The sequence below is a fragment of the Rhinatrema bivittatum genome, chromosome 3, assembly GCF_901001135.1.
Source record: "Rhinatrema bivittatum chromosome 3, aRhiBiv1.1, whole genome shotgun sequence".
In the NCBI taxonomy this organism is placed as follows: Eukaryota; Metazoa; Chordata; class Amphibia; order Gymnophiona; family Rhinatrematidae; genus Rhinatrema; species Rhinatrema bivittatum.
In genome coordinates, this window is record NC_042617.1 from 410,526,349 (window position 1) to 410,551,599 (window position 25,251).

The window sequence follows — 25,251 nt, forward strand, 5'->3', positions numbered from 1 at the left end:
TTTCCACTATCCGGAAAAGGCGTGAATTTAAGGATGTCATCAACATACTTCGCGCCCAAAATATTAAGTACAGATGGCTTTTCCCATTTGGTCTACTCTTCTCGATAAACGGCGTACAGTCCCGTGTACAGCGAGTGATGGAAGCGGAAGACATACTGCGGGGCGCCGGCTTACCAGCCGTGGGTGCCGAGGGGCCCTCTGCATCTTCTGCAGGGAGTAATAGCGGAAAACACGATCGCCCACGTTGGAAGAGAGTGGACAATGGGGGAAGAAGATTACGCCGCAGATCCGCGGGCACCTCGGGACTCGAGGAACCAGGATGAGCTAGTCTGGACTGTGACATGGCGGCCTGGTGAGCTGGCGGTAACTGCCAGGGTATGGAGGACATAGACTGAGTTTGAGTTCTGCCGATATTATTGGACCTGTGGTATGCAGTGGATTAACAGGGGGTCTGCTTAAATCACAAGGGACCATGATTTAGCACCCATGATTATCACAGGGGGTTAACTGTTTATGATGTTAAACTTGCTTTTGTGTTTATTGATAGGGAGAGGGGATCCTGTTCAGGTCCTGCGGTGACGTTAGGTCTCTACTGGAGGGGATTCACTCTGTACAGAGTGGTTGGCAGTGGGGAAGGGGGGGAGGGTTGGGGGGAAGGGGGGGGGAGGGGGGAACACGGGGAGGAGTAATTGTGGGAGTAGACTAACTCCATGGGGCGAGAGGCGAACAGTTATGAGGGGAAGTTTTGGAGGGCCAAGTCTCGGCGGTTATGCAGTGACTTTATTGTGGCTTTGGCTGCCCTTTAACACAGCACCATGAAGCCTTTAAAAATACTTTCCATTAATGTCAAGGGTCTGAACACGTATCACAAACGGCAAATGTTTACACGTGATATGGCCCATCACAAGGCGGATATTATTTTCTGCCAGGAAACCCACATTAGAAAACGCTACGAGCGTTTGTTGGTTTCTAAAGGTTACCCACAAGTTTTCCATGCTGCAGCTACTGTTCAGAATAAATACACAGGGGTTGGGATATTGTTTGCTAATATGGTAGTGGCGGATGTTTTTTCTGAGATCCGGGATGTGGAGGGTCGCTATATACTAGTAAAAGCAACTATTAATGAAGAAACGTATACTTTCCTGAATGTATATGCCCCCAACGTAGATCAAGTTGCGTTTTATACGAAACTATCGGCTGTCATTAGCGACTGGGCCGAAGGGCGCCTCATTGTGGGGGGAGATTTTAATCTCACGAGATACCCTTATCTGGATAATTCCCACAGTGGTGGAGTGGGGGGAAAACTTGCACGGAAAACCCTTAAACATCTTGTGGGAGATCGTGGTCTCCTGGATATATGGGGGTTGCGCAATCCCACATCCAGGAACTATACATTTTTCTCCCACCCCCATCAATCCTATTCCAGGATTGATTACTTTCTGGTGGATAAGGACTTAGTGGGGAAGGTCCTGGAAGCGGAGGTGGGCACTATAACATGGTCCGACCATGCCCCAGTATGGCTCACTCTACAGACCAAAGACTCCCGGGCTGGCACTAAATTTTGGAGACTGAACGATAGATTGCTTGAAGATAAGGTGTTTGTGGCACAGCTTAAGCAGCACATTAGCGATTATTTGGATATTAATGGGAACGGCGAAGTGTCACCAGGGACTGTCTGGGATAGCTTAAAGGCCTATGTGAGGGGTTTGTGTATAGCCAGAGCGGCATATGTTAAGAAGGAGAGGGACCGGGAGAGACTCTCTCTATTGGAGAGAGTGGCTAGTCTAGAATTGAGGCATAAGCGTACTCTCGACCCTGGTCTATTACAACCCCTATTGGCCGCTCGGCAGGCGCTTCAGGTTTTAGATGGGGATCGGATAGCGTACCAACTTCAGCTGCTGAAACAGCACCATTTTGAATGGGGTAATCGGGCTGGAAGACAGCTTGCCCGTAAATTAAAAGAAAAGACAGCGCAATCCCAAATTACTAAGCTTAAGGGAGATCAGGGGCAATATGTGTATTCTCAGCATGAAATTGGGCAATGTTTCAATCAATTTTACCGAAAACTATACGACTCGGAGCCCCTCTGCTCGGAGGAGGAGATAGACCAATCGTTACAAGCTATCGATCTACCGGTACTATCTCCAGAGCAGTGTTCTGCGCTCAATGAGGAATTGAGGGAAGGGGAGATATCCCTTATTATTAAGGGCCTCAAATTGGGGAAGGCTCCTGGGCTGGACGGGTTCTCTGGAAAGTTTTATAAAGTTTTTAGTGCAGAATTGTTACCTCCGCTAGTGGATATGTATAATGATCTTCGGGGGGGAGGAATAATATCTAAGGAATCCAATACCGCAGGAATCACAGTGCTGGCCAAGCCCGGAAGAGACCACACCCTCTGCAGGTCATACAGGCCAATATCCCTGATAAACATTGACCTGAAAATTTTGGCGAGGGCGCTGGCACTTCGCCTTGGTAGAGTAGCTCCTAGGTTGGTGGCTAGGGACCAGTCGGGATTTATTCCTGGCCGGCTCGCCTCGGACAATGTTCGCAGGGTAGTGGAACTGATGTGGTGGGCACAGTCTAAGGAAATCCCGTCGGTGCTGTTGACGGTGGATGCTGAAAAAGCGTTCGACTGGGTGCATTGGCCGTATTTATTTAAGGTTATGGAAGTTATGGGTATAGGGGAATTTTTTATTAATTGGGTTAGAAAACTTTACAGTGGTCCGCATGCTCGAATCAAAATCAATGGGGCGTACTCAGACCCTTTCGCAGTTAAGAGGGGCACGCGACAGGGTTGCCCACTGTCGCCCTTGTTGTTTGCCCTCTCGTTAGAACCACTGGCCGAGAAAGTAAGACGGCATGCGGGCATACACGGCATATCGGTTCAGGATTTAGATTTCAAGATCTCGCTCTTTGCAGACGATCTATTATTTACTCTCAGCAAGCCAGAGCTCTCCTTACCAGTCTTATTAGAGGAGATTCGGGAGTTTGGGAGACTGTCAGGCTTTAAGATCAATGCTGACAAGTCTGAGCTGCTAAATGTTTCCATGACAGAGGCTCAGTATGTGTCCGTGGGGAAAGCACTGCCTTTTCGCCAAGCTAAGGACTCTATAAAATACCTGGGGGTTAAACTGGGGGCCCATCTGGAGTCTCTATATCAACTCAATTATGATTCCTTGTGGTCTCAGATACAACAAGACTTGGACAGGTGGGACAGGACTGATCTATCTTGGCTAGGCAGGATAGCGGCCATTAAGATGAACATCCTACCCCGGCTTTGCTATGTCTTTCAGACGTTGCCGGTGGCAGTGCCGGATGGGGCTATCAGGATATGGCAGAGAAAATTGTTCCGCTTTATATGGAAGCATAAACCGCCTAGGGTTTCTAGGACCATTTTATATAGGGACCGAACGAGGGGAGGTTTTAATGTCCCTAATATTGGTTGGTACTATACTGCAATCCTATTGGGTGTGATTGTCAGTTGGCACGCGACGGGCGCACTTAAATCCTGGATTGCAATCGAGCAGGCAGCATCTGGTGACTTTCCATTGGCAACCAGGGTGTGGAGTAAGGATGTCGAGAAAGTCAACGTATCTTCTCTGACGCCGTTCACCCAGGCGGTGTTGCGACTTTGGGCAGTGTGGAGGCCTAGGGTGGCGGGGTCCAAGAGGATTTACCACTTAACCTCCTTTTTGCGCAACACTGGGTTTCCCCCGGGATTGGAAAAAGCTTTCTCAGATAGATGGACCTGCATGGGGCTCACGAAGGCTGGACAAATGTTCCAGGGGTCAGCTGAGTTGGGTTTGGCGGAGATCCAGGAAAAGTACGGGGGAACACGAAGGGATTGGTACGCATACATGCAAGTCACTCACTTTTTACGATCGGAGGGGGCGCCAGGGGAGCTTTCCAGAGGTAAATCCCTATTTGAATCCTTTTGTGATCAGCGCAGTCCTTTATCTAAACCGATATCTAGGATCTACTTACTTCTTAACAGTCCGGATAAAACCAAAGGATCCTATCAATTACAGTGGGAATCCGATTTGGGTCAACAGTTAGAGGACCACGAGTGGGACCGGTGTCATATGCTAGTGGGTAGGAGCTCTGTATCCGCAAACATCAAAGAAAACGGATATAAATTAATGTATCGATGGTGTATGTCCCCGGACAAATTAACCGTATGAACCCCCGAGTCAGTGGTACTTGCTGGAGATCATGCGGCGGTAAGGGGACCTTCTATCACATGTGGTGGGGGTGTCCCAAGATACAAGCTTTTTGGGATATAATTACGGGGTTTGCAACCCAAGTCCTGGGAGTTACGATACGACTGGATCCCAAGGGGTGTCTCCTAAGCCTGGTGAACGGGGATCTCAGCGACAAGCATGCCACGCTGCTAATACAGATATATATCGCTGCTAGAAGTGAAATAGCGTTCAGATGGAAATCTGATGGTGCCCCTACATTGTCGCAGGTCCAGACACGATTGGGAAGGATCTATCAGATGGGTTACTTAACCGCACTTCGGCATGATAGGGTGGGTAAATTTCAGGCTGTGTGGGCACCTTACCTGACATGGCTACAACAGTAGGCTGGTTGTTGGCTCTACTCGTCTATGGAGATTACTTAAGGGAAATCTGGGGAGGGGGGAGAGGGGGATGGGAATTAGAGGGAGGGGAGCGGGTTAGGGGGGAAAAAATTATTGAGAGGCTATTGTCTGCGACTGGGTATGATAATGTAATCTGGCTTCAAAACTGAGCCGAGACATTGGTTGTTTATGGTTGTTTTATTGTTCACAAATTCAGTTTGTACTTTTACATGTTAATAATCTGGATATCATGTTCTTCTGTCTGATATGCCTTTCATGCATAAATAAAAACTTGCAAAAAAAAAAAAAAATGAAAGACCAATAAAGAAAGGAAGGACGTGGAAAGTTCAACCAATCTCCAAAAAGTTCAAAGTTTTATTTGTAATTTAAGCAAGCGAAACATTCAGGTTGTCAGCATCCAGCCAAAAATATACATATCAAACATTTCAACGTCCCCCCGCCAAGGGCCGTGTTTCGAAAAAAATACGTCAAGAGGGAGCATAACGAAAACAAAAAAATTTTTTGTTTTTTTTAAAAAGAAAATTTCTGTTTTAGTTAGGTTCCCTCCCGACGCAGTTTTTTTTTGTTTTTTTTTAGAACATAGCCTGTGTCGGGGGACCGTAAAATTTCTGATATGTATATTTTTGGCTGGAAGTTCACAACCTGAATGTTTCACTTGCTTAAATTACAAATAAAGCTTTGAACTTTTTGGAGATTGGTTGAACTTTCCATGTCTTTCCTTTCTTTATTAATCCTATAATGCGGCCAAGCCAGGCCATTTGATAAGCTTTAAGTGCTTATATAGATGTACTTTCTGTTGGGAAAGAGCAAACCAATTTCTTGACCGGGGGGGGGGGGGAGGGGGGCAAGAGCACAGAAAGAAGGAAAAAGACACCAACCTTTTAGAACCCTAAAATGTGCAACATCCTTGTTGAGCACTTTTACTATTTGTTTCTTTTTTTGGGAGCTATTTACCATGCTGATGGGAAGACAATCCAAAAAACTGAAAGTGTGCTCTATCACAGCGATTCTCAACCAGTGTGTCACAACACACCACTATGTGTCGCTGCCTCCTGGTCTGCTGCTGATTCAGCTAATCTTCCCTCTGCTCCAGTGGAATGTGGAGATCTCTTCCTCAGCCCAGGCGGTCAGCATTTTCAAGCCCAGGCGGAATGCTAGCAGCAGAGCCGACTGCAACACTAAGCGGCCATCTGGAAAGAACATGCGGGCGCTTTGGCCTCCTTATCGGCACGGCCCGGAAGAGGAAGTGAGGTGGACCCATGCAGGAACAAGAGAAGGAGCAGTGCAAGCCAAATCTGAAGAGGCACAACCGTCAGCCCCCGAGGCCCCAAGAAAGAGAATGAGTCCCTACTGTGACAGCCACTCTCTACCCTCCTCGAAGCAATCCTTCGCAGTTTGCAGGCCTCCTCCTCTTAATCATCCCCCCCCCACACACTGCCCACCTGCTGGAAAGAGGAAAAAAGCGGATTTGTTACCTACAGCTGCTTGCTTCTTCCTCTATTGATTAACTGTTATATTTGAGCTGTATGAGGTCCTGTAGTCTTGCGAGACCTGCTAGGCCTGCACAGGTCAAACTTCATATTGAGCCAGCATAGGAGGAAGCAGGCAATTGCATGTAAGAATTGCTGCTTCTGTTTTTTTCCTATCATGTGGAGTATCGCAAAGGGAGGATTAGAAGGGTGGGCCAAAAAGTGAACGGGGCCAGAATGAGCAAAGGGAAAAATAATGGATGGGGGGGGGGGGGGGGGGAAGCAAAAAATAAAGGGGAAGAGAGTGGGGGAAGGGAGAGTGAGCAAGGGAAGCTGGTGGGATGTTAAGAGTGAGTAATGGTGGCTGGGAGTTGAGCAAGTGACCAAGAGGGGCTGGGGGGTGAAAGCAAGGGAGCTAGGGATGAGAGAGCGTGCAAGGGAGGTTTAAGGTGTGAAAGCACAAACAAGGGGTTCAGGGAATGAGTGAGCACTTAACAAGAAAAAGGGAGAAAATGGACAGAATACATCTGTTATTGTGGGGAGGAGGAATTAATCTTTTGATTCAGATTGGAAAATCAGTACTAGGCAAGCCTACCCACCCCATTAAATGTAAGTGAAATATCCATTTTTTTTAACTATATTTAATATAATTTTGGGATTTTTAGCCTGTCTTTTCAACTAATGCTCAACGTGGCATACAAGATTTTCTTTTTGAATTCAAGTGCAATTAGTCCCTGTTCCAAAGAGCTTACAATCTAAGCAGTAACCTTTAAACAGGCTGCTGATAGTTGTGCTTCTGGAAGAAGAGAGACAGCCAATGTGTGCGTGTCTGTCTGAGACTGAGCGTGTGAGAGTAAGAGACTCCCTGTGGGTGTGTTTGTGTGAAACTGAGCACGTGGGTGAGAGCCTGTGAGTTGAGAGTCAGTCAATATGTGTGTGTGCCTGTGAGAGACTGAGCACAAGTGAGAAACAGCCTGGATGTGTGTCTGTGTTAGACTGAGATTGTGAGGGTGAGAGAGCCTGTATGTGTCTGTGTTAGACTGAGCATGTGAGAGAGGCTGTGTGTGTTTTTACATGTGTGAGGCTGAGCATGTGAGTGAGAGACAGCGAGTGTGTGTGTGCGCACCTGTGAGACTGAGAACAAGTGAGAGGCAACCTGTGTGTGTGTCTGTGTGAGACTGAGCACGAGAGAATAAGAGACTGCCTGTGTATGTGTGTGTGCCTGTGTGAGGTTGAGCATGAGAGTGAGAGACAGCTATTGTGTGTGTGCCTGTGTGATGCTGAGCATGTGAAAGTGAGAGATCGCCTGCGTGTGTGTGTGTGCACCCGCAAGCCTGAGCAAGAGTGAGTGAGAGACAGCCTGTGTGTTTGTGAGAGACTTGAGCATGCGAGTGAGGCAGAAAGTATGGGGTGGATTTACGCGCGTGGGGGGGGGGGGGGGGGGGGTGTTACGCGCACCGAGCCTATTTTGCATAGGCCCAGCGACGCATGTAAGTCCCGGGGCTTGAAAAATGGGTGGGGCGTGGCCGTGGCCAGAGACCTCTCCACTGCCGCTGGGCCTGGGGATCGTGTGCCAGCACTCGGCCAGTGCAAGCAGGAGTAAATAAAAAAAATAAAGGTAGGGGGGTTTAGGTAGGGCTGGGGGGCAGGTTAGATAGGGGCTCCCCTAGGGCTCGGCACCCCCTTGTGCGCACCGACCCCGGATTTTATAACATGTGCGGGGCTGCGCGCACATGTTATAAAAATCGGTCGTAGATTTGTGCGCGCCAGGTTGCGCGCACAAATCTACGCCTGCGCGTAGGTATGAAAATCTGGCCCTATGTGCAAATATGAAAGAAAGAGAGAGGAGAAAGTTTGAGCAACAACCCCCCTCCTCTTCCTCTTGCTAATCCAAAACAATCTCAGAGCACTGTGAAATCAAAAGTTCTCAGCTATGGAGAACAGAGACTTTTTTTTTTTTTAAATGGATGTTTGTCTGCTGTTTTGAAATGTTTTATTGGTGTTTGGAACATTTTCATAAGTTTTTACTTGCTTTTCAGCCATTTATGAAGTATGATTTTATTACTATTGATTATATATATATATATATATTTTTATTTTTTTTTGAGGAATGGTGAGTCTTTTTCCATTGTTCTACTGATGTGGTTTCCAGCAGTTTGTCTGCAAAATTTCTATTCGTACTTACAGTATGCTCTTTTTAATCTGTATTTGGTGAGGGTCTGTCTGTATTCTGCATGTATGAATGAGGTGAGGTATTCTGCCAGCGTGTAGTTTCTGTGTAGGAATCTATAGCAGAATGGCTTGTTCTATTTTCCTAATATGAGGTGTATTGATATTTTAGGGCCTGATGTAATAGTAGCATGTCTACCTTTTTTATAAGTAGGATTGTTACTGTTTGTGTGCTGGCAGTTAGTGTTGTTTTAGTATGGAGGTTTTACTATATTGTTGTTTTAATTCTTTTACTTGTGACTTTCTGAGTGCTAAGACCATACTGGACACGTTACAGTAGACCTAATGCCATATGGGTTCCAAGTGTTTTTTTTAATGTCATTTTTCATACAAAATCTATTATAAATGCATAATTTTTAATTGTGTGGGGAGGGGAGGGTATGCAGTTCACAAGGCAGACTTCTTTACCCACTGGGCCCAGTAGGACACAGCTCTTGTCCGCCATTCCTGCTGGAGCCCAGCGAGAAATACAATTCTCTTTCTCTTTTGTGCTAGTGATAACAGATTCTATATTCCCTTGCTGGGCCTGAAAGTGAAAGCAGAAGAAAAAAGGTTGGTGGCCCCCATGGGGGACAGAGAATGCAGCTTGTACAAAAATTTATTTCTGTTCAGAGAGAATACTCTTATCTTTCCCTTGTGTCATTCTTAACAATAAAAGTAATACTGAGACTGTTTTTTAGTTTAGCTGTGGATTGTGAGCGGTGTCACACATGGGAGCATTGTCCATCAGGTGTGTCACAATGGGAAAAGGTAGAGAACCACTGCTCTATCATACACTTCTGCCTCTATAAGTTGTTTAAAAACTTTTTTATGCAGGCATCAAACTAGTTTACATAATCAAATAATCAACACTGCACATAACAATGTTTCTTATACAACTCAAGTAATGGAGAAATGTGCAAAACCATAAAATTATGTTAGCAATTATATACTACCTTCCCTAAACTAAGGTTTAATCCAAAGTGGTATACAAAATAATCAGCACATAAAAATACAACAAAATACAATAATGCATCAATAATCTATAATTATATCAGTTAAATACAATTATCAGAACATAATCATATTTCAATCCTTTATTTCAAAATATTAAACAATATCCTAAAACCCAATCAAGTGTCATGCCCTACCCTCACAAAGAAAAGTATTAACTGAGCTTAAAATACAATTTATTGCAATTGAAATACAAAAAATATTTGAGTACCAACATACCAACCTACTAGCTAAAGTCACACAATTATACTGATCAATTCCTAGCATAATTAGAAAGTCTCGTGACTAGCATGTATCCCAGATCAGGTTATATCTAGTCACCTCACCATTAGTGAATACGTATATTTTTCGACAGGCTATGTCAGGTCAAGTTTTGGCTTGCTTTTCCAAAGGAATACAGTCATGAATCTGGCTGCTTAAAACAATTGTTTTTTTATGAAACATGACCACTTATCAAACATTTCTATAGCTGCACTTCAATTTAGTCATATGGAGATCCATATTCAAAAGTTATCTAGCTAAATAAATATTTTGGTACTTATTCGGCTAAATTCTAGCTGGATAACTTTTTATCTGGCTAAAATTTTGGCTGGATAAGTCAGGAGCATTCTGGAGGCGTAACTGAGAGGAATTCAGAGATTCAGAGTTAGCCAGATAACTTATCCAGCTAACTCTGGTTAGCTTATACATCTGTCCTAAAGTTAGCCAGAAGCAGCCACACCACTACATATATAGGCCAAGTTAGCCACATAGGTTTATCTGACTAATAAGCTGAGCTGCACAGCGGCTAAATATGGAATTTTAATAAACTTCTGATTAATAGCCCTTTCAAAAGTATAAATCAAGCTTGATATTAAGACTGCATTCCTTTGAAAGTTAAAAAAATAATAATACAATTAAGGCTTAACAGATCTGAAACCATCACAATTCCCTCCACCTCTTATACTATTTAAAAAAAAAATTAAAAATCACCTAGTCTGTAAATTCAAGGCAATTTATATAATAAAAACATTCACAATAATTAAAATCTGATTACTAAAAAACATAAAAACAATACTAAAATGAACTATCATCATCTATAATCTCTTACCAGACATATGAGAGTACAGTTTGGATACAATTGGATACCTGGAAAGCCAGCTTAAATAAGTGGGATTTGAGTAATAAACCACAAAATTTATGTATCAACATACCATTTAAATTAAAATGCTGAAGAAAATGGTTCTCTATGGACATATGTTGCAGGCAGTCGTCTTGAATATTAAAAAGAAGGAAACAATTGGGACAAGCAAAACACTGAATGATTTGGGGAGCGAGATTCCTTTGGTGCCCATCAGCTAACCCAACCTGAAAAATAAAACAAGGTATTCAGACTTCCTAATTTTATTTTTTATTGTCATTTTTCATACAAAATCTATTATAAATGCATAATTTTTAATTGTGTGGGGAGGGTGTGCAGTTCACAAGGCAGACTTCTTTACCCACTGGGCCCAGTAGGACACAGCTCTTGTCCGCCATTCCTGCTGGAGCCCAGCGAATGCTATGCAGCATTCAGTAAGTCAACATCCACTTAATGGTATATAGCAAAACAGAACTAACTACACTTAACAGAATTTGACTGCTATGAGTAACATTATATGACAGTGGTTGCCAAACCTGCTTGGAGGACCATCCCCAGCTAGTCAGGTTGTCTGGATGTCCACAATGCACATGCATGAAATAAATTTGCATGCATTGGAGGAAGTACATTGCAAATTTATCTCATGCATATTCACTGTGGATAAACTAAAATCCTGACTGGCTGGGAGTCCCCCAGGACAGGTTTGAGAATCACTGTTATATGAGAAATACTATGTGGGACAAAAGTTAAATTGATGTAGAGAGATTTTTCAATAAAAACAGACAGCTAATGTAAAGTCCTAATGCAACCACAAAGAGCGAAGCAAAAAAAAAAAAAAAAAAGACAAAGCAAATCTGAATAAAGGCAAAGTTGCTTACCTGTAACACATGTTCTCTGCAGACAGTAGGATAAATCAGCTACATGTTGTTGAGCCAGAAAAGTTCTCTCAGAACTAAGAGAAACCTGGAAGGTTTTTACGACTATTTGTAGATGTTCCTGCACAACTGATTTTACGCAAGTCTACTCGGTCTTTGTGGCAAGCTAACTTTCAAGTTTAAGGGGAGTTAAATGGGACTGTGCGGCTGATTTGTCCTGCTATCTATGGCGAACAACTGTTAGAGGTAAACAACTTTGCTTTCTTCATGAACAAGCAGGATAATAATCATCCACAAATGTAGGGACTCCCAAGCGGAGGGTTGCATGAACATTGTTGTTATGCTTTTATATTAATAGAGAAAAACATGAAACCCATAAGGTGAAGAGGTTGGCAGGAGAGTTGAAGCAATTAAACTTTTGAAAAGTACTTGATCAAACTGCTGTCTTGGCATGAAGCACTGTCTCAGCAGTAATGAGTAGACCAGGTGGCAGTCTTGCAAATATCTTTTATGAAAACAGAGTGAACATAGGCTAAGGAAGATGCGGTAACTCTAGACTTTATGACCTTTCACCTCACTTTGAAGTTGTTGCTCTGATTGAGTATGGCAATAAGAGATACACTCAGAAATCTAAGTGAAAAGATCTTTCTGTAACTAAAAATCATTTGACTGGTTTGAAGGAGATGGAACAGCTATAAGGACTTCTATAGTATCTGTTCCTTTCCAGACAGAACAGTAAAGCTCTTCTGCAATTCAGTGTATGAAGAGCCTGTTTGCATTTATCCTGTGTAGTTTCAGGAAAAATGTTGGTAGAACAATGAACGGATTTAAATGAAATGAAGAGATCATTTTTGGTAAAAATTTAGGACACGTTTTCAAACCTATCCTGTTGTGGAAAAGTTGAGTGCATGGATAATATGAGACGAATAATAGTATAGCAACCAAGAAATTCCTGAATGAGGTAGTTATCAGGACAGAGCCGAGGCGGGAGAAGAGGGAAAGTAGACAGGATGGAGGATCAATCAAGGTGAAGCTGCCCTGCTTGATGATACACCCGGGGACCCTGCTACCACTCAGTCTTGCTGCTGTACCCCAGACTCTACACATTAGGGTTTTGATGATATGCTGCCTTTCAGCTCTATCCATTATGCTACACTTGGGGGGGTCTCGCTGCTACTCTACCTAGTTGCTATGCCCAGTGTTACGTTGGGGGAGGGGTCTTGCTGCCAATCTGCCTTGCTGCTATACCCCTTATGTTACTCTATGTTGGTCTTGCTGTCATGATTCCTTTCCGCTATACTTTAGAGTCTACATCTTGGGGGTCTTGCTGCCATTTTGCCCTGCTCATGTTGCTTCACCTTTCACCTTGGGGAGTCTTGCTTCTATTCTGCTTTGCTACCGTCCATTCCCCTGATACACTTTGGGAACCTTGCTGCTATATTTATTTTTATTTTTATTTATTTATTTCTTTTGTATACCGACATTCGATCGAGATATCACATCGGTTTCCAGAAAACAGGTTGAATAGAGCCGGAACTGCCCTATTTTACATTGTAACAAGAGAACAGTTGATTAAACAATAAATATAAGGAACATTGTAACATATGAATAAAATTAAAATTAAATATTAGATGTGGGTATATAGAAATGGCATATAGCCTATATACAATATGTACAATATGACTTGGTTATGAGTTGTACAATATGACTTGGTTATGAGTTACACCTTCGGGGTTTGCTGTCATTCTCCTGACTGTACACTTTTGGGTGCTCTTGCCACTGTGTGTGGCTTTGTACCTCTCATGGTGCTTTTGGGGGTCTTCATTCCCAATATTTGTGTTGTTTTTTCAGAGCCTGGGATTCTTTTCTGCACTTCTGCTGCCTTGTTCTCCCTTCATGGTGCCTTAGGATGTCTATACCACTACTGGTACCACTTTGGCACTTTGGGGGTTTATGCCAATTATCAGTGCTCTATTTTAAACCCTTGGAGTATTCTTGACACTCCAGCTGCTTTCCTCCTCTGATGGTGCCTTAGAAAACACCAGATACTACTGGTGACCTTTTACCCCTTTACAGTGCCTTAGGCTATTCATGTGACTTTTGGCATCACTTTCCCAAAGTCTTGGTGCCTTAGCATTCTCTTCCTCCGATGTCTACCAACAAATTTCATTAGAACTGATTAGAAAATGCCAATTTTGAAGCTCAAAATAGGTTGCATTGCTTCCCTCATTAACTTTGTTATTTTTTGTGATAGTTGTGGGTGGATCCTTGGGCCGGTGGCAGATGACCACGCCCACGGGGGAAGATCCTGAGAGGGACCACCGGTCAGGCTCAGAGTTGGGAGACAGACACACACAAGTTCTTTTATTAAACTGTTTTAGAGAACCATCAGAGGTGGCAGTAGTGAGCTGGAAGAGCCCGGCTGGGCTGTAGTCCCTCAGGCACTGGAACAGCGATCCCAGGATGGCTGAGCTGTAGAGAAATTGAGACAGGAGTAGGCAGAGTATGCAGAGTTCATGAACAGAACCTTGATGGTATCACTCACACAATAGTCTCTTAGAACAGCCCAGGAGCTGGAATGAAGTAGGCCCTCGAGGAGCGAGTACCTGGTTCCAGGGAAAGCTCTGAGAGAGAGATGGTAACTCACTGGTGTTGTAGGCAGAGGTGACTTCCTGGAAGAAGTTATATTCGGTAGCAGGTCCGGGAACGTGGGCCCTCGAGAAGTGAGTACCAGTTCCAGAGTGTGATCTGAAAAGCAAGAGAGAGAGCGAGACCTCCGAGGAGCGGGTACCCCTGGTAAAGTCCGAGGAGGCAGAGTAGCAAGGTAAGCAGAGAGCGAATCCCATCCGCAGCGATACCTGGAGGCAGCTAGGTATGAAACCCTTTGCTAACTCGATTAGCTAGCAAAACAAGAGACCTTAAATATCTGGTGATGATGATGTCATCTCAGGGGGATGCCCCTGAGGTTCGCGCCACAACTGGTACTTGAGTCGGGGCTGCGCCGCGCGCACACCCTTAGGCCTCAGGAGAACATGGCGGAAGGCAGTGTCTAGCTGGTCCGGGGATGCCGGAGGAGGTCAGCAAGATGACGCCGCGGCAGCCAAACTTCCATCAACCAAAGACCTCTGAGCAGATCTGAAGGTTCTAGCCACCATGCAAGACAGTGGATGAGAGGAATGGATATATTCACCAAACACCAATCTTCAAGTATACAACATACCCTTACATATAGCAAGGACAGAGGTCTTCCTAGAATGCAAGCGTGAATCCACAACCTCCTGAGAGTAACTTCTCAATTGAGATCTCTCAAGGGCAAGGCAGTAAAACAAAATCAAGCTGGATCTCCATGTTCCACTGGATTCTGGGACTATAGATACACACTAAGAACTCCCAATCAACAACCTGATCAGATTTGCATACCAAGGATACCTGGGCCAATACTCTGCCATTAAGTGGCCAATGGGGAAAAACACAGAAGGTGTTGTATTGGCTAATAATGAATCAGGGTATCCAACCCAGACGACGTTGGGTTTCTTCTCCTGAAGATCTTTGCCATTTTGGTGTTTTCTGGTCATCATCAGATCTTTTACGGGTTCCTCCCATCGATTCACTAAGCAAGGAAAAACCTTTACTGAGAGCTCCCATTCCCCCAATCTAGAGCATTTAGGTTGAGGAAGTCCACTTTAATATTCTCCACTCCCACTATGTGAGATGCTGAAATCAAACTTAGGTGCTTCTCCGCCCAAGCCAATAGAGGATCTGCTTCTGCCAACACCTGAGCACTCTTGGTGTCCAACAACATCCTGACTTCCTAACCCTAGAGAATTTGTGCACACAGAAGAGCCAACCAAATTGCTCTGCTCCAACAGTTGATTGACCAATGGGATTCTTTTGCCAATCAACTGCCCTGAGTCACCTGACCTTGTCAATGAACTCCCCCATCCCAACAGATTTGCATCGGTCATTACTATGATCCAAGAGTGGGATTCCAGATCCATTCTCTTCATCAGATTCTCTGTTATCAGCCACCATTCCAAACTCACTTTTGCCTGAAGTAAAACAGAGAACCTGATCCTGGAAGCCTGAGAATGAGGATTCTATCTGGACAGCAACACTTTCTATAAAGGTCTCATATGTGCCCTCACCCACGGCACCAGGTTCAACACTGCAAAACTCTTGCCCTTCTGGTATCCATCAAGGATCACACTTGAGTCTATAGATTTTATGCTCTGAATCCACCCATCAACAACACAATCATTCTTCCTGAAGTGAGGTACTTTTAGATCTTTGATTTACTTCAGATCCAAAATAGACTGGAAAGTTCCCTCAATGTTGGGAACCACGAAGAATATAGAATACCAAGTTTGACACCATGTGCCTGCGACACCGGAATTACCACCCCTAAACTTAGAACATAAGAACATAAGGTATGCCATACTAGGTCAGACCAAGGGTCTATCAAGCCCAGCATCCTGTTTCTAACAGTGACCAGTCCAAGTCACAAGTACATGGCAAGTACCCAACATTAGATAATTCACAAGCTACTACTGCTTATTAATTACCATAATAGCAGTTTATGGATTTTTCCACTAGGAACTTATCTAAACCTTTTTTAAACCCAGTTACACTAACTGCTGTAATCACATCCTCTGCAATGAATTCCAAAGCTTAACTATGTGCTGAGTGAAAAAATTGTATTTGATTTGTTTTAAATGAGCTACTTTCTAATTTCATGGAGTGCCCCCTGGTTCTTCTATTATCTAAGAGAGTGAATAACCGATTTACATTAACTTGTTCAAATCCTTTCATGATTTTGTAGACTTCTATCATATCCCCCCCTCAGTCGTCGCTTCACCTAACTTCTTTAGCCTTTCATCATAGGGCAGCCATTCCATGCCCCTTATTTTGGTCGCCCTTCCTACACCCTCTCCAGTGAAACTATATCCTTTTCCAAGATGCGGTGAACAGAATTGCACACAGTATCCAAGGTGCGGTTTCACCATGGAGCGATACAAAGGCATTATGACATCTTCCGTTTTGTCATTCCCTTCCTAATAATTCCTAACATTGTTTGCTTGTTTGATCACCACAGCACACAAAGCCAACAATTTCAATGTATTATCCACTATGACGCCTACATCTCTTTCTTGGGTGGTAACTCCTAAGATGGAACCTAACATTGTGTAACTACAGCAAGGGTTATTTTTCCCTATATGCATCACTTTGCACTTGTCCACGTTAAATTTTATCTGCCCTTTGGAAGCCCAATCTTCTAGTCTCGCAAGGTCCTCCTGTAATTCATCACAATCCGCTTGAGATTTTACTACTCCGCATAATTTTGTATGATCTGCAAATTTGATCATCTCACTCATCATACGTCTTTCCAGATCATTTATAAATATATTAAATAGCACTGGTCCAAGTACAGATCCCTGAGGTACTCCACTGTTTACCCTTTTCCACTGTGAAAACTGACCATTTAATCCTACTCTGTTTCCTGTATTTTAACCAGCTTGCAACCCATAAAAGGGCATTGCCTCCTATCCCATGACTTTCTAATTTTCTTAAAAGCCTCTCATGTGGGACTTTGTCAAATACTTTTGAAAATCTAAATACACCACATCTACTGGTTCACCTTTGTCCACATGTTTATTTACCCCTTCAAAAAAACATAGGAGATTTGTGAGGCAAGCCTTCTCTTGGCTAAATCCATGTTGGCTGTGTCCTATCAAATCATGTGTATCTAAATGTTTTGTGATTTTATTATTTATAACAGTCTCCACAATTTTTCCTGGCACTGAAACAGGCTAATCAGTCTATAGTTTCCTGCATCACCTCTGGGTCCCTTTTTAAATATAGGGGGTTACATTGGCTATCTTCCAGTCTTCAGGTACATCAGATGATTTTAATGATACGTTACAAATTAATTGAAATAGGTCTGAAATTTCATTTTTTAGGTCTTTCAGAAACCTGACATGTATACCATTCAGTCCAGGTGATTTACTACTCTTCAGTTTGTCAATCAGGTCTACCACATCTTCCAGGTTCACCATGATTTGGTTCAGTTGATTGAATCATCACCCATGAAAACCTTCGTAACTGGTATCTCTCCAACATCCTCTTCAGTAAACACTGAAGCAAAGAAATCATGTAATCTTTCCACGATGGCCTTATCTTCTCTAAGTGCCCCTTTAATCCCTTGATCATCCAACGGTCCAACTGACTCCTTCACAAGCTTTCTGCTTCGGATATTTTTTAAAAAGTTTTTATAGTGAGTTTTGCCTCTATGGCCAACTTCTTTTCAAACTCTCTCTTAGCCCATTATGTCTTACATTTAACTTGCCAATACTTATGCTTTATCCTATTTTTTTCAGATGGATCCTTCTTCTAATTTTTGAATGAAGATCTTTTGGCTAAAATAGCCTCTTGCACCTCACCTTTTAACCATGCCAGTAATCGTTTTGCCTTTCTTCTACCTTTCTTAATGCGTGGAATTCATCTGGACTGTGCTTCTAGGATAGTTTTTTTTTTTTATTATTAAACAATGTCCATGCCTGTTGCACACTTTTTACCTTTATAGCTGCAACATTCAGTTTTTTTTCTAATTATTTTTCTCATTTTATCAAAGTTTCTCTTTTGAAAGTTTAGCGCTACAGCCATGGATTTACTTACCGTCCCCCTTCCAGTCATTAATTCAAATTTGATCATATTATGATCACTATTGCCAAGCAGACCCGCCATCGTTACCTCTCTCACCAAATACTGCACTCCACTGAGAATTAGATCTAAAATTGCTCTCTCTCATTGATTCCTGAACCAATTGCTCCATAAAGCTGTCATTTATTCCATCCAGGAACTTTATCTCTCTAGCATGCCCCAATGTTATATTTACCCAGTAGATATTAGGGTAACTGAAATCTCCCATTATTACTGCACTGTCACTTTGGATAGCTTCCCTAATTTCTCTTAGCATTTTACTGTCCATCTCATCATTTTGGCCAGGTGGAGAGTAGTATACTATTACTATACTCTTTCCCAACACACAAGGGATTTCTATACATAAAGTGCATTTAGTCTATGCCATCCTGGACTTAAAGCGCTACCTCGCCACCAAGATGCTCCTCTCTTGTCACCCATTAGTTATCCTCTCTGAAATGCCAATTAAGTCTATGCCATCATTCACTGCTAGATACTCTAATTCTCCCATCTTACTTCTTAGATTTCTGGCATTAGCATACAAACATTTCAAAGTATGATTTTTGTTTGTATTTACATTCTGCTTTTCAGTTGACAGGAATACGTTACAATCTCTTAGCTCAGGTGAGTTTTTAATTATAGCCACTTGGACTACTTTTCTTATTATTGGAACCTCTCTGTTGGGATGCCCTAACTCTAATGCTTCATTAGTATCCTTTGAAGATACCTCCCTCCGAACCATGTGCAGCTTTGTCTTTGTTTTAGTGTAAAAGCTGATCTTGCTCCTTTTTAAAGGTTAGCACCAGCAGCCTGATTCCACCCTGGTTAAGGTGGAGCCCATTCTTTTGGAAAAGACCCTCCCTTCTCCAAAGGTTCCCCAGTTCCTTATAAAACTGAATCCCTATTCCTTGCACCATTGTCTCACCACGCATCGAGATTCCACATCTCTGCCTGCCTCTGGGGACCTGCACATGGAACAGGGAGCATTTCAGAGAATGCTACCCTGGAGGTTCTAGATTTCAGCTTTCTACCTAAGAGCCTAAATTTGGCTTCCAGAACCTCCCTCCCACATTTTCCTATGTCGCTGATGCTCCTCTCCAGCACTGTCTAAAATCCTATCTAGGTGCCGCGTGAGATCTGCCACCTTTGCTCCAGATAGGCATGTTTCCAGGAAATTCTCATGCCCACCAGTCACCCAACTGTCTACATTCCTAATAATCAAATCCTCCTGGGCAGTAGTCCTGGGCGAGACATCCTCAGTGTGAAAGGACAATGTACCACCTGGAAAGCAGGTCCTTGCTACAGAATCAGTTCCTGCTGCACCAGGTTGATGCCTTCTGATCATGAGACATTCCTTCTCCAAGGCAGCACCAGGGCTGCCAGACTGGAGTTGGGACTTGACTACTATGTCCCTTAAGGTATCATCACTATTCCTCTCTGTCTGCCTCAGTTCCTCCAGGCCTGCCACTCTAGCCTCCAGAGATCAGACTCGTTCTCTGAGAGTCAGAAGCTCTTTGCATCAGATACACACGTGCAATTTCTCACCAGCGGGTAAAAAATCATACATGTGACACTCTATGCAAAAGACTGGGAGGCCCCCCCTCTTGCAGCTGGACTGCTGCCTTCATCTTAAATTTGTTCAGTTCCTAGTTAAGTTTTAGGTTGCAATGGGAGTAGGAATGTGTACAATTAGAGTCCTTTAAATGTAGTGTATTCACTATATATCTGGTAGTGACCTACAACGAACGATCAAACTCTTGATAAGGTGTGGGGAATTTCTGAATTTAAGTTAAAAGGCTGATTTTTTTTTTTTTTTTTTAATATGAAAGTGACACCTGCCTATAAATTAAACGATGAGCTAGGGGTGGCTGGGAGATTTGAGAAATACAAACACAAACTTCTGTTTGTTACCTGCCTTCTGACTACCTATATAAAACAAAAGACACAAACTTCTGTTTGTTGCCTGAATTTCTGACTACCTATTTAAAAACAAAAACACATGAACACACTAACAGGTCGATACAGCAAGGCCGCGTTAGAAAGAGTGCGGCAGTGCCGGGCGCACCCTCGTTCCCCGCACGCACAGTCCTGCTCACATACCACTCGATACTCTATTTAAATTGCTTGCAAATGCAAGCCGCGTCTGCGAAGCGTTAGGCGAAGGGTTAGGCCCGCGCAACCCATTTTACTGTATAGGCGCTTAATACAGCGCCTATACAGTATCCTGGGTGCGCTGGTTGTCAGCCCTCTCCCCTCCTCCCGAAGCAAGGCGCAAAAGCAGCCTTGCTCCGATAGGAGGAGAGACAGGACTGGCAGTGTAAAGCCAAAAAAAGAAGCAAGAGCGAGGGGAGAGAGGACGGGCAATCCTACGCTCGGGATGGCCAGTCCCTCTCCCCTCCTCCTGAGGCAAGGCTTTTGTTGCTTCGGGAGGAGGGGAGAGGACTGGGGCTGCCCCGGAGACCAGCACCCATGGACACAGCCAGGGCAGGAGAGCGGGGGCTGGGGGAAAGTTTGCCGCCTACCCTTACCCCTGCCTCTAACACAGGGGTAGGGGTAGGCGGTAAGTTAGCAGGTTAAACGCGCGGCAAAACGGCAGGGTAAAAAAAGGGATAGTCGGGGCGCGCGTTACTGGATGGTAGGGAATAGCTAATTCGATCGTTTGCATGCAATATACATGCCGCGTGCGGAAGGGGTTGCCCAGGGATTTTAGGACGCGGTAGGAGTAGGTTAAAGGGGATAGTGTATCGCAGGAAGGGCTAACGCGGCCGGAAAGTGAGTAGAACGCGAGTTAGGAGCGGGGTAAACGCGGCCACACTTTACTGGATCGATCTGTAAATAAGATAATAGTTTACTTCTCCCCAATACTTTTAAGTTTTAAGAATTTCTCCAAGCAGTACTTATTGATTCTTTCTAGCCACCAGCAGGTGATCCTCTCCTCTCAGTATTATATGAACTGCTTCCCAATTTAGGTGGAATGACAAGGAGAAACCATAAAAGAATCTGAAACCTGCCATGCAAACTCAAGGTTAACCATTTTGAATGATCTCCAAAACCTACTGGTCTGAAGTAATCTAGACCCAGTTCCAATATAAGCTTACTAAATGACCACCTACCCTCAATCAGCCTGGGCCCTAAAATCTTAATTGGGAGTTTCTGGAAGTTCCTGCACTTCCAAAATCTCCCTCCTTAGCTCTTCTTTTTGAACTCCAAAAGAACTGGAATTTGCAAAAAGGCTTAGACCTTTGACTTGCCAAAGACCTGTCTGGTTTGTACCTCCTCAAATTCCTATAACGATTCCTGGAAGGTAAATGGGAAGAACTCTTCTGCTTGTCTTCTGGAAGCCAGAGGATTCTGAAATCTTCCCAAAGTTTTGAATTCTTCTCAAGGGGCTTCAACAGCCAGTTTTCCTTTAAAAGGAAGCTTGATTAGCTGACACTTTGAAACTGCTTCGCTCACTAATTTTGAAGTCACAATAAGAACATAAGAATTGTCATACTGGGTTAAACAAAGGGTCCATCAAGTTCACTATCCTGTTTCCAACTGTGGCCAATCCAGGTCACAAGTACCTGGCAGGATCCCAAATAGCAGATAAATCTCGTGTCGCTAATGCCCAGGAATAAGTCATGATTTCCCCAAGTCTAACTGGTTAATAACAGTTTATGGATTTTTTTCCACAGAAACTTACACAAACCTTTATGATTTGTTTTAAATGTGCTTCTGCCTAGTGGTCAGAGCAGTGGGCTATGAATCAGAAGACCAGGGTTCGAGTCCCACTGTCGCTCCTTGTGACCTTGGGCAAGTCACTTTACCCTCCATTGCCTCAGGTACATACATAAATTGTAAGCCCTCTGGGGATAGGGAAATACCTACATTACCGGACTGTAATCCACTTTGAAGTGCTGAAAAAAGTGCGAAAAGCGGAATATAAACCTAAAAAAAATATATACACTAACTTCATGGAGTGTCCCCTAGTTTGTATTTTTTAAAAGAGTAAACAACCAGGCTTGGGCAAGGGAAAGTAGGGAATGGATGCTGGGGACTGGACTGGGCAGGACACTACACAAGAACAGGCAAGGACAGGACTAAACAAGGCAGACATTCAGGCCGATACAGTACAGTGCGCTCTGGTGGAGCACACTGTTAACCCGCGATTGGACGCGCGTTTTTGACGCGCTAGCGTTACCCCTTATTCAGTAAGGGGTCAAAAATGCGCGTCCAACCCCTCCAAACCTAATAGCGCCCGCAACATGCAAATGCATGTTGATGGCCCCTATTAGGTATTCCCCGCGCGATTCAGAAAGGAAAATGTGCAGCCAAGCCGCACATTTTACTTTCAGAAATTAGCGCCTACCCAAAGGTAGGCGCTAATTTCTCCGGGCACCGGGAAAGTGTACAGAAAAGCAGCAAAGACTGCTTTTCTGTGCACCTCCTACTTAATATCATGGCGATATTAAGTCGGAGGTCCGGAAAGTTACAAAAAGTAAAAAAAAATAAATAAATAAAATTTGAAGTCGGCCCGTGGCTTGAAAACTGGATGCTCAATTTTGCTGGCATCCGGTTTCCGAACCCGTGGCTGGCAGCGGGTTTGAGAACCGACACCAGAAAAATTGAGCGTCAGCTGTCAAACCCGCTGACAGCCGCCGCTCCTGTCCAAAAAGAGGCGCTAGGGACGCGCGCTAGTGTCCCTAGTGCCTCTTTTTACCGCCGGGCCTAATTTGAATACTGAATCGCGCGCACAGCAGAGTGGCTTGGCGCGCGCCCGCTCTTCCGCGGACTTTACTGTATTGGCCCGTAGGTTAGAAACAGACAAGAACAACAAAGAAGAGGGAACACTGAGGTCTAAAGGCAGCAACACAGTAGTCTCAAAGGCCACTAAGGAGGAGGTCCAGAGGCCACTAAGCAAGGAAAGGCCTAAGTAAGCCACAGAGCAAGGTGCAAGGAGACAGAAGGCCCGGAAGCCAGAAGGCAAGGTAAGGCCTGAGTAGACCACAAGGCAAGGCACAAAATACAGGAAGGCCCGGAGAACACAAGGAATTGAGCAAGGTAGGAGTGGCCAGGTTAGAAAGCCAAGAATGACTCCATGAAATGGCATCTAGGTTCTGACAAGGCAGGGCTAAATGTGGCTGGAGCTTGGGTGCTGAGCAAGTAGCGAGGTGGAGCTTGGCAAAGCTGGAGGTGAAGCTCATTGAGGACCCCTGATGGAAGACAGGCTGAGTCAGATGGCCAATGAGGACAAGGCCTGGTTAGCTCAGAAGAGAGCTCACTGGAGGCCTCTGCTGGTGGGGAGCTATCATAGCAGATTGGATCACAGCAGGCAAAACTATGACAAAAACAATGTAGCAGATTGGTGAGGCAAGTCTTTCCTTGGGTAAATCCATTTCATTTATTAAAATTTTATATTCCTTCTGTAAAAACATGTTATCCATGTTGGCTGTGTCCCATTATATCATGTCTTTCTATAAGCTATGTGATTTATGTTCTTCAGAATAGTTTCTATGACTTTTCCTGGCACTGAAATCAGGCTCACTGGTCTATAGTTTCCCAGATCACCCCGAAGCCCTTTTTAATAATTGTTGTTACATTGGCCACCCTCCAATCTGCAAGTATAACAGATGATTTTAAGGATAGGTTTCAAATAACTAGTAGTAGATGTGCAGTTTCATTTTTTTTTTAGTTCTTTCAGAAATCTGGGGTGTATACCATCTGCTCCAGGTGATTTGCTACCCTTTAGTTTGACAATCTGACCTATTATATCTTCCAGATTCACCATTATTTGCTTCAGTTCCTCCAAATCATCACCGTTAAATACTGTTTTAGGCATGAGTATCTCTCCAACATTATCCTCAGTAAACACCAAAGCAAAGAATTCGTTTTTTTCTGCTATGGCCTTGACTTCTCTAAGTACCCCTTTTACCCAAAATCATCTAACAGCCCAAAAGACTCACTTACAGTTTTCTAACTTCAGATGTATTTGAACAAGATTGAGTTTTTGCCTCTAAGACCATCTTCTTTTCAAATTCTCTTTTTGCCTGCCCATCACAATGTTTTGCATCTAACTTGACAGGGCTTATGCTTTTTCCTAATTTCTTCAGTTGGATCCTCTATTTTTTTAAAGTTCTTTTCATTAAAGTAACTTTCATCTCACCTTTTAACCATGCTGGCCATTTGGCTTTGCTTCCATCATTTTTAAAGTGTGGAATACATCTGGTCTGGGCTTCTAAGATGGTATTTTCAAACAATGTCTACCTCTGATGTAAACTCTTAACCTTTCTAGCTGCATTTTTTAGTTTTTTTTCTATTTTCCTCATTTTGCCAAAATCTCTTTTGAAAGTTAAAAGCTAAAGCAGTAGTTTTACTTAATGTCCTCCCTCCAGTTAAATCAAATTTGATTGCATTCTGATCTGTGTTGCCCAGCAGCCCCACTACTGTTACCTCTTGCACCAAATCCTGGGATCCACTAAGAATTATATCTAAAATAGCTCTCTATCTCATTGGTTCACGAACCAGCTGCTCCATGAAACAGTCATTTATTTCATCTAGAAGCTTTACACCCCTATTAGGTCTTGATGTAACATTTTCACAGTCAGATTGGGGTAACTGAAATCTCCTATTATTACTATGTTGCCAAATTTGTTAACTTTCTTACTTCCATTAGCATATCATTGTCCATCCGTTCATTCTGGACAGGCAGACAATAGTAAAGCCCCACTGTTATACTTCCCCCATGATATATGGAATTTCTATCCATAAAGATTTTACATTGCATTTATTCTCCTGAGGAATCTTTATCCTGTTTGACTCTATGCCATCCCTAACACATAGCACCCCTTCCCCCACAAAGTTGATCCACCCTATCATTTAGTTATTTAAAATCTTTTCTATACCGTCGTTAAGCTAGTTGCCATCACAACGGTTCACAATAAGGCACATAATTTCAAACTTAAATGTGTTGAGTTATATTAACTAAACAGGTGCCATCAAATACTGTAACAGTTTCATATTAAATATTATTTAGTGGTTGTGATAAGTCATGTCTACTTTAAGTATATCAGCTTTAAGTATCATTGTGGTATAATTTATACCCTGGTATAGCACTGTCCCATTGGTTATTCTCATTCCATCATGTGTCTGAGAAGCCAATTATGTATACCTCTTCATTCAATGCTCTACATTCTAACTAACCCATCTTATTTTTTAGACTTCTGGCATTTGCATACAGACATTTCAAGGTGTGCTTTTTTATTTCTTTATACAACTTTCTTAGTG

General features: G+C 43.4%; 1 protein-coding gene across 1 annotated transcript in view; it reads right to left on the minus strand.

Annotated features, from left to right (window-relative positions):
• The window catches only part of ZNF451 (zinc finger protein 451), a 347,114-nt gene that overhangs the window by 218,980 nt on the left and 102,883 nt on the right, over window positions 1–25,251 (minus strand). Inside the window, 1 exon segment of the mRNA XM_029595684.1 lies at window positions 10,488–10,641. Coding sequence (XP_029451544.1) covers window positions 10,488–10,641 — 154 coding nt within the window.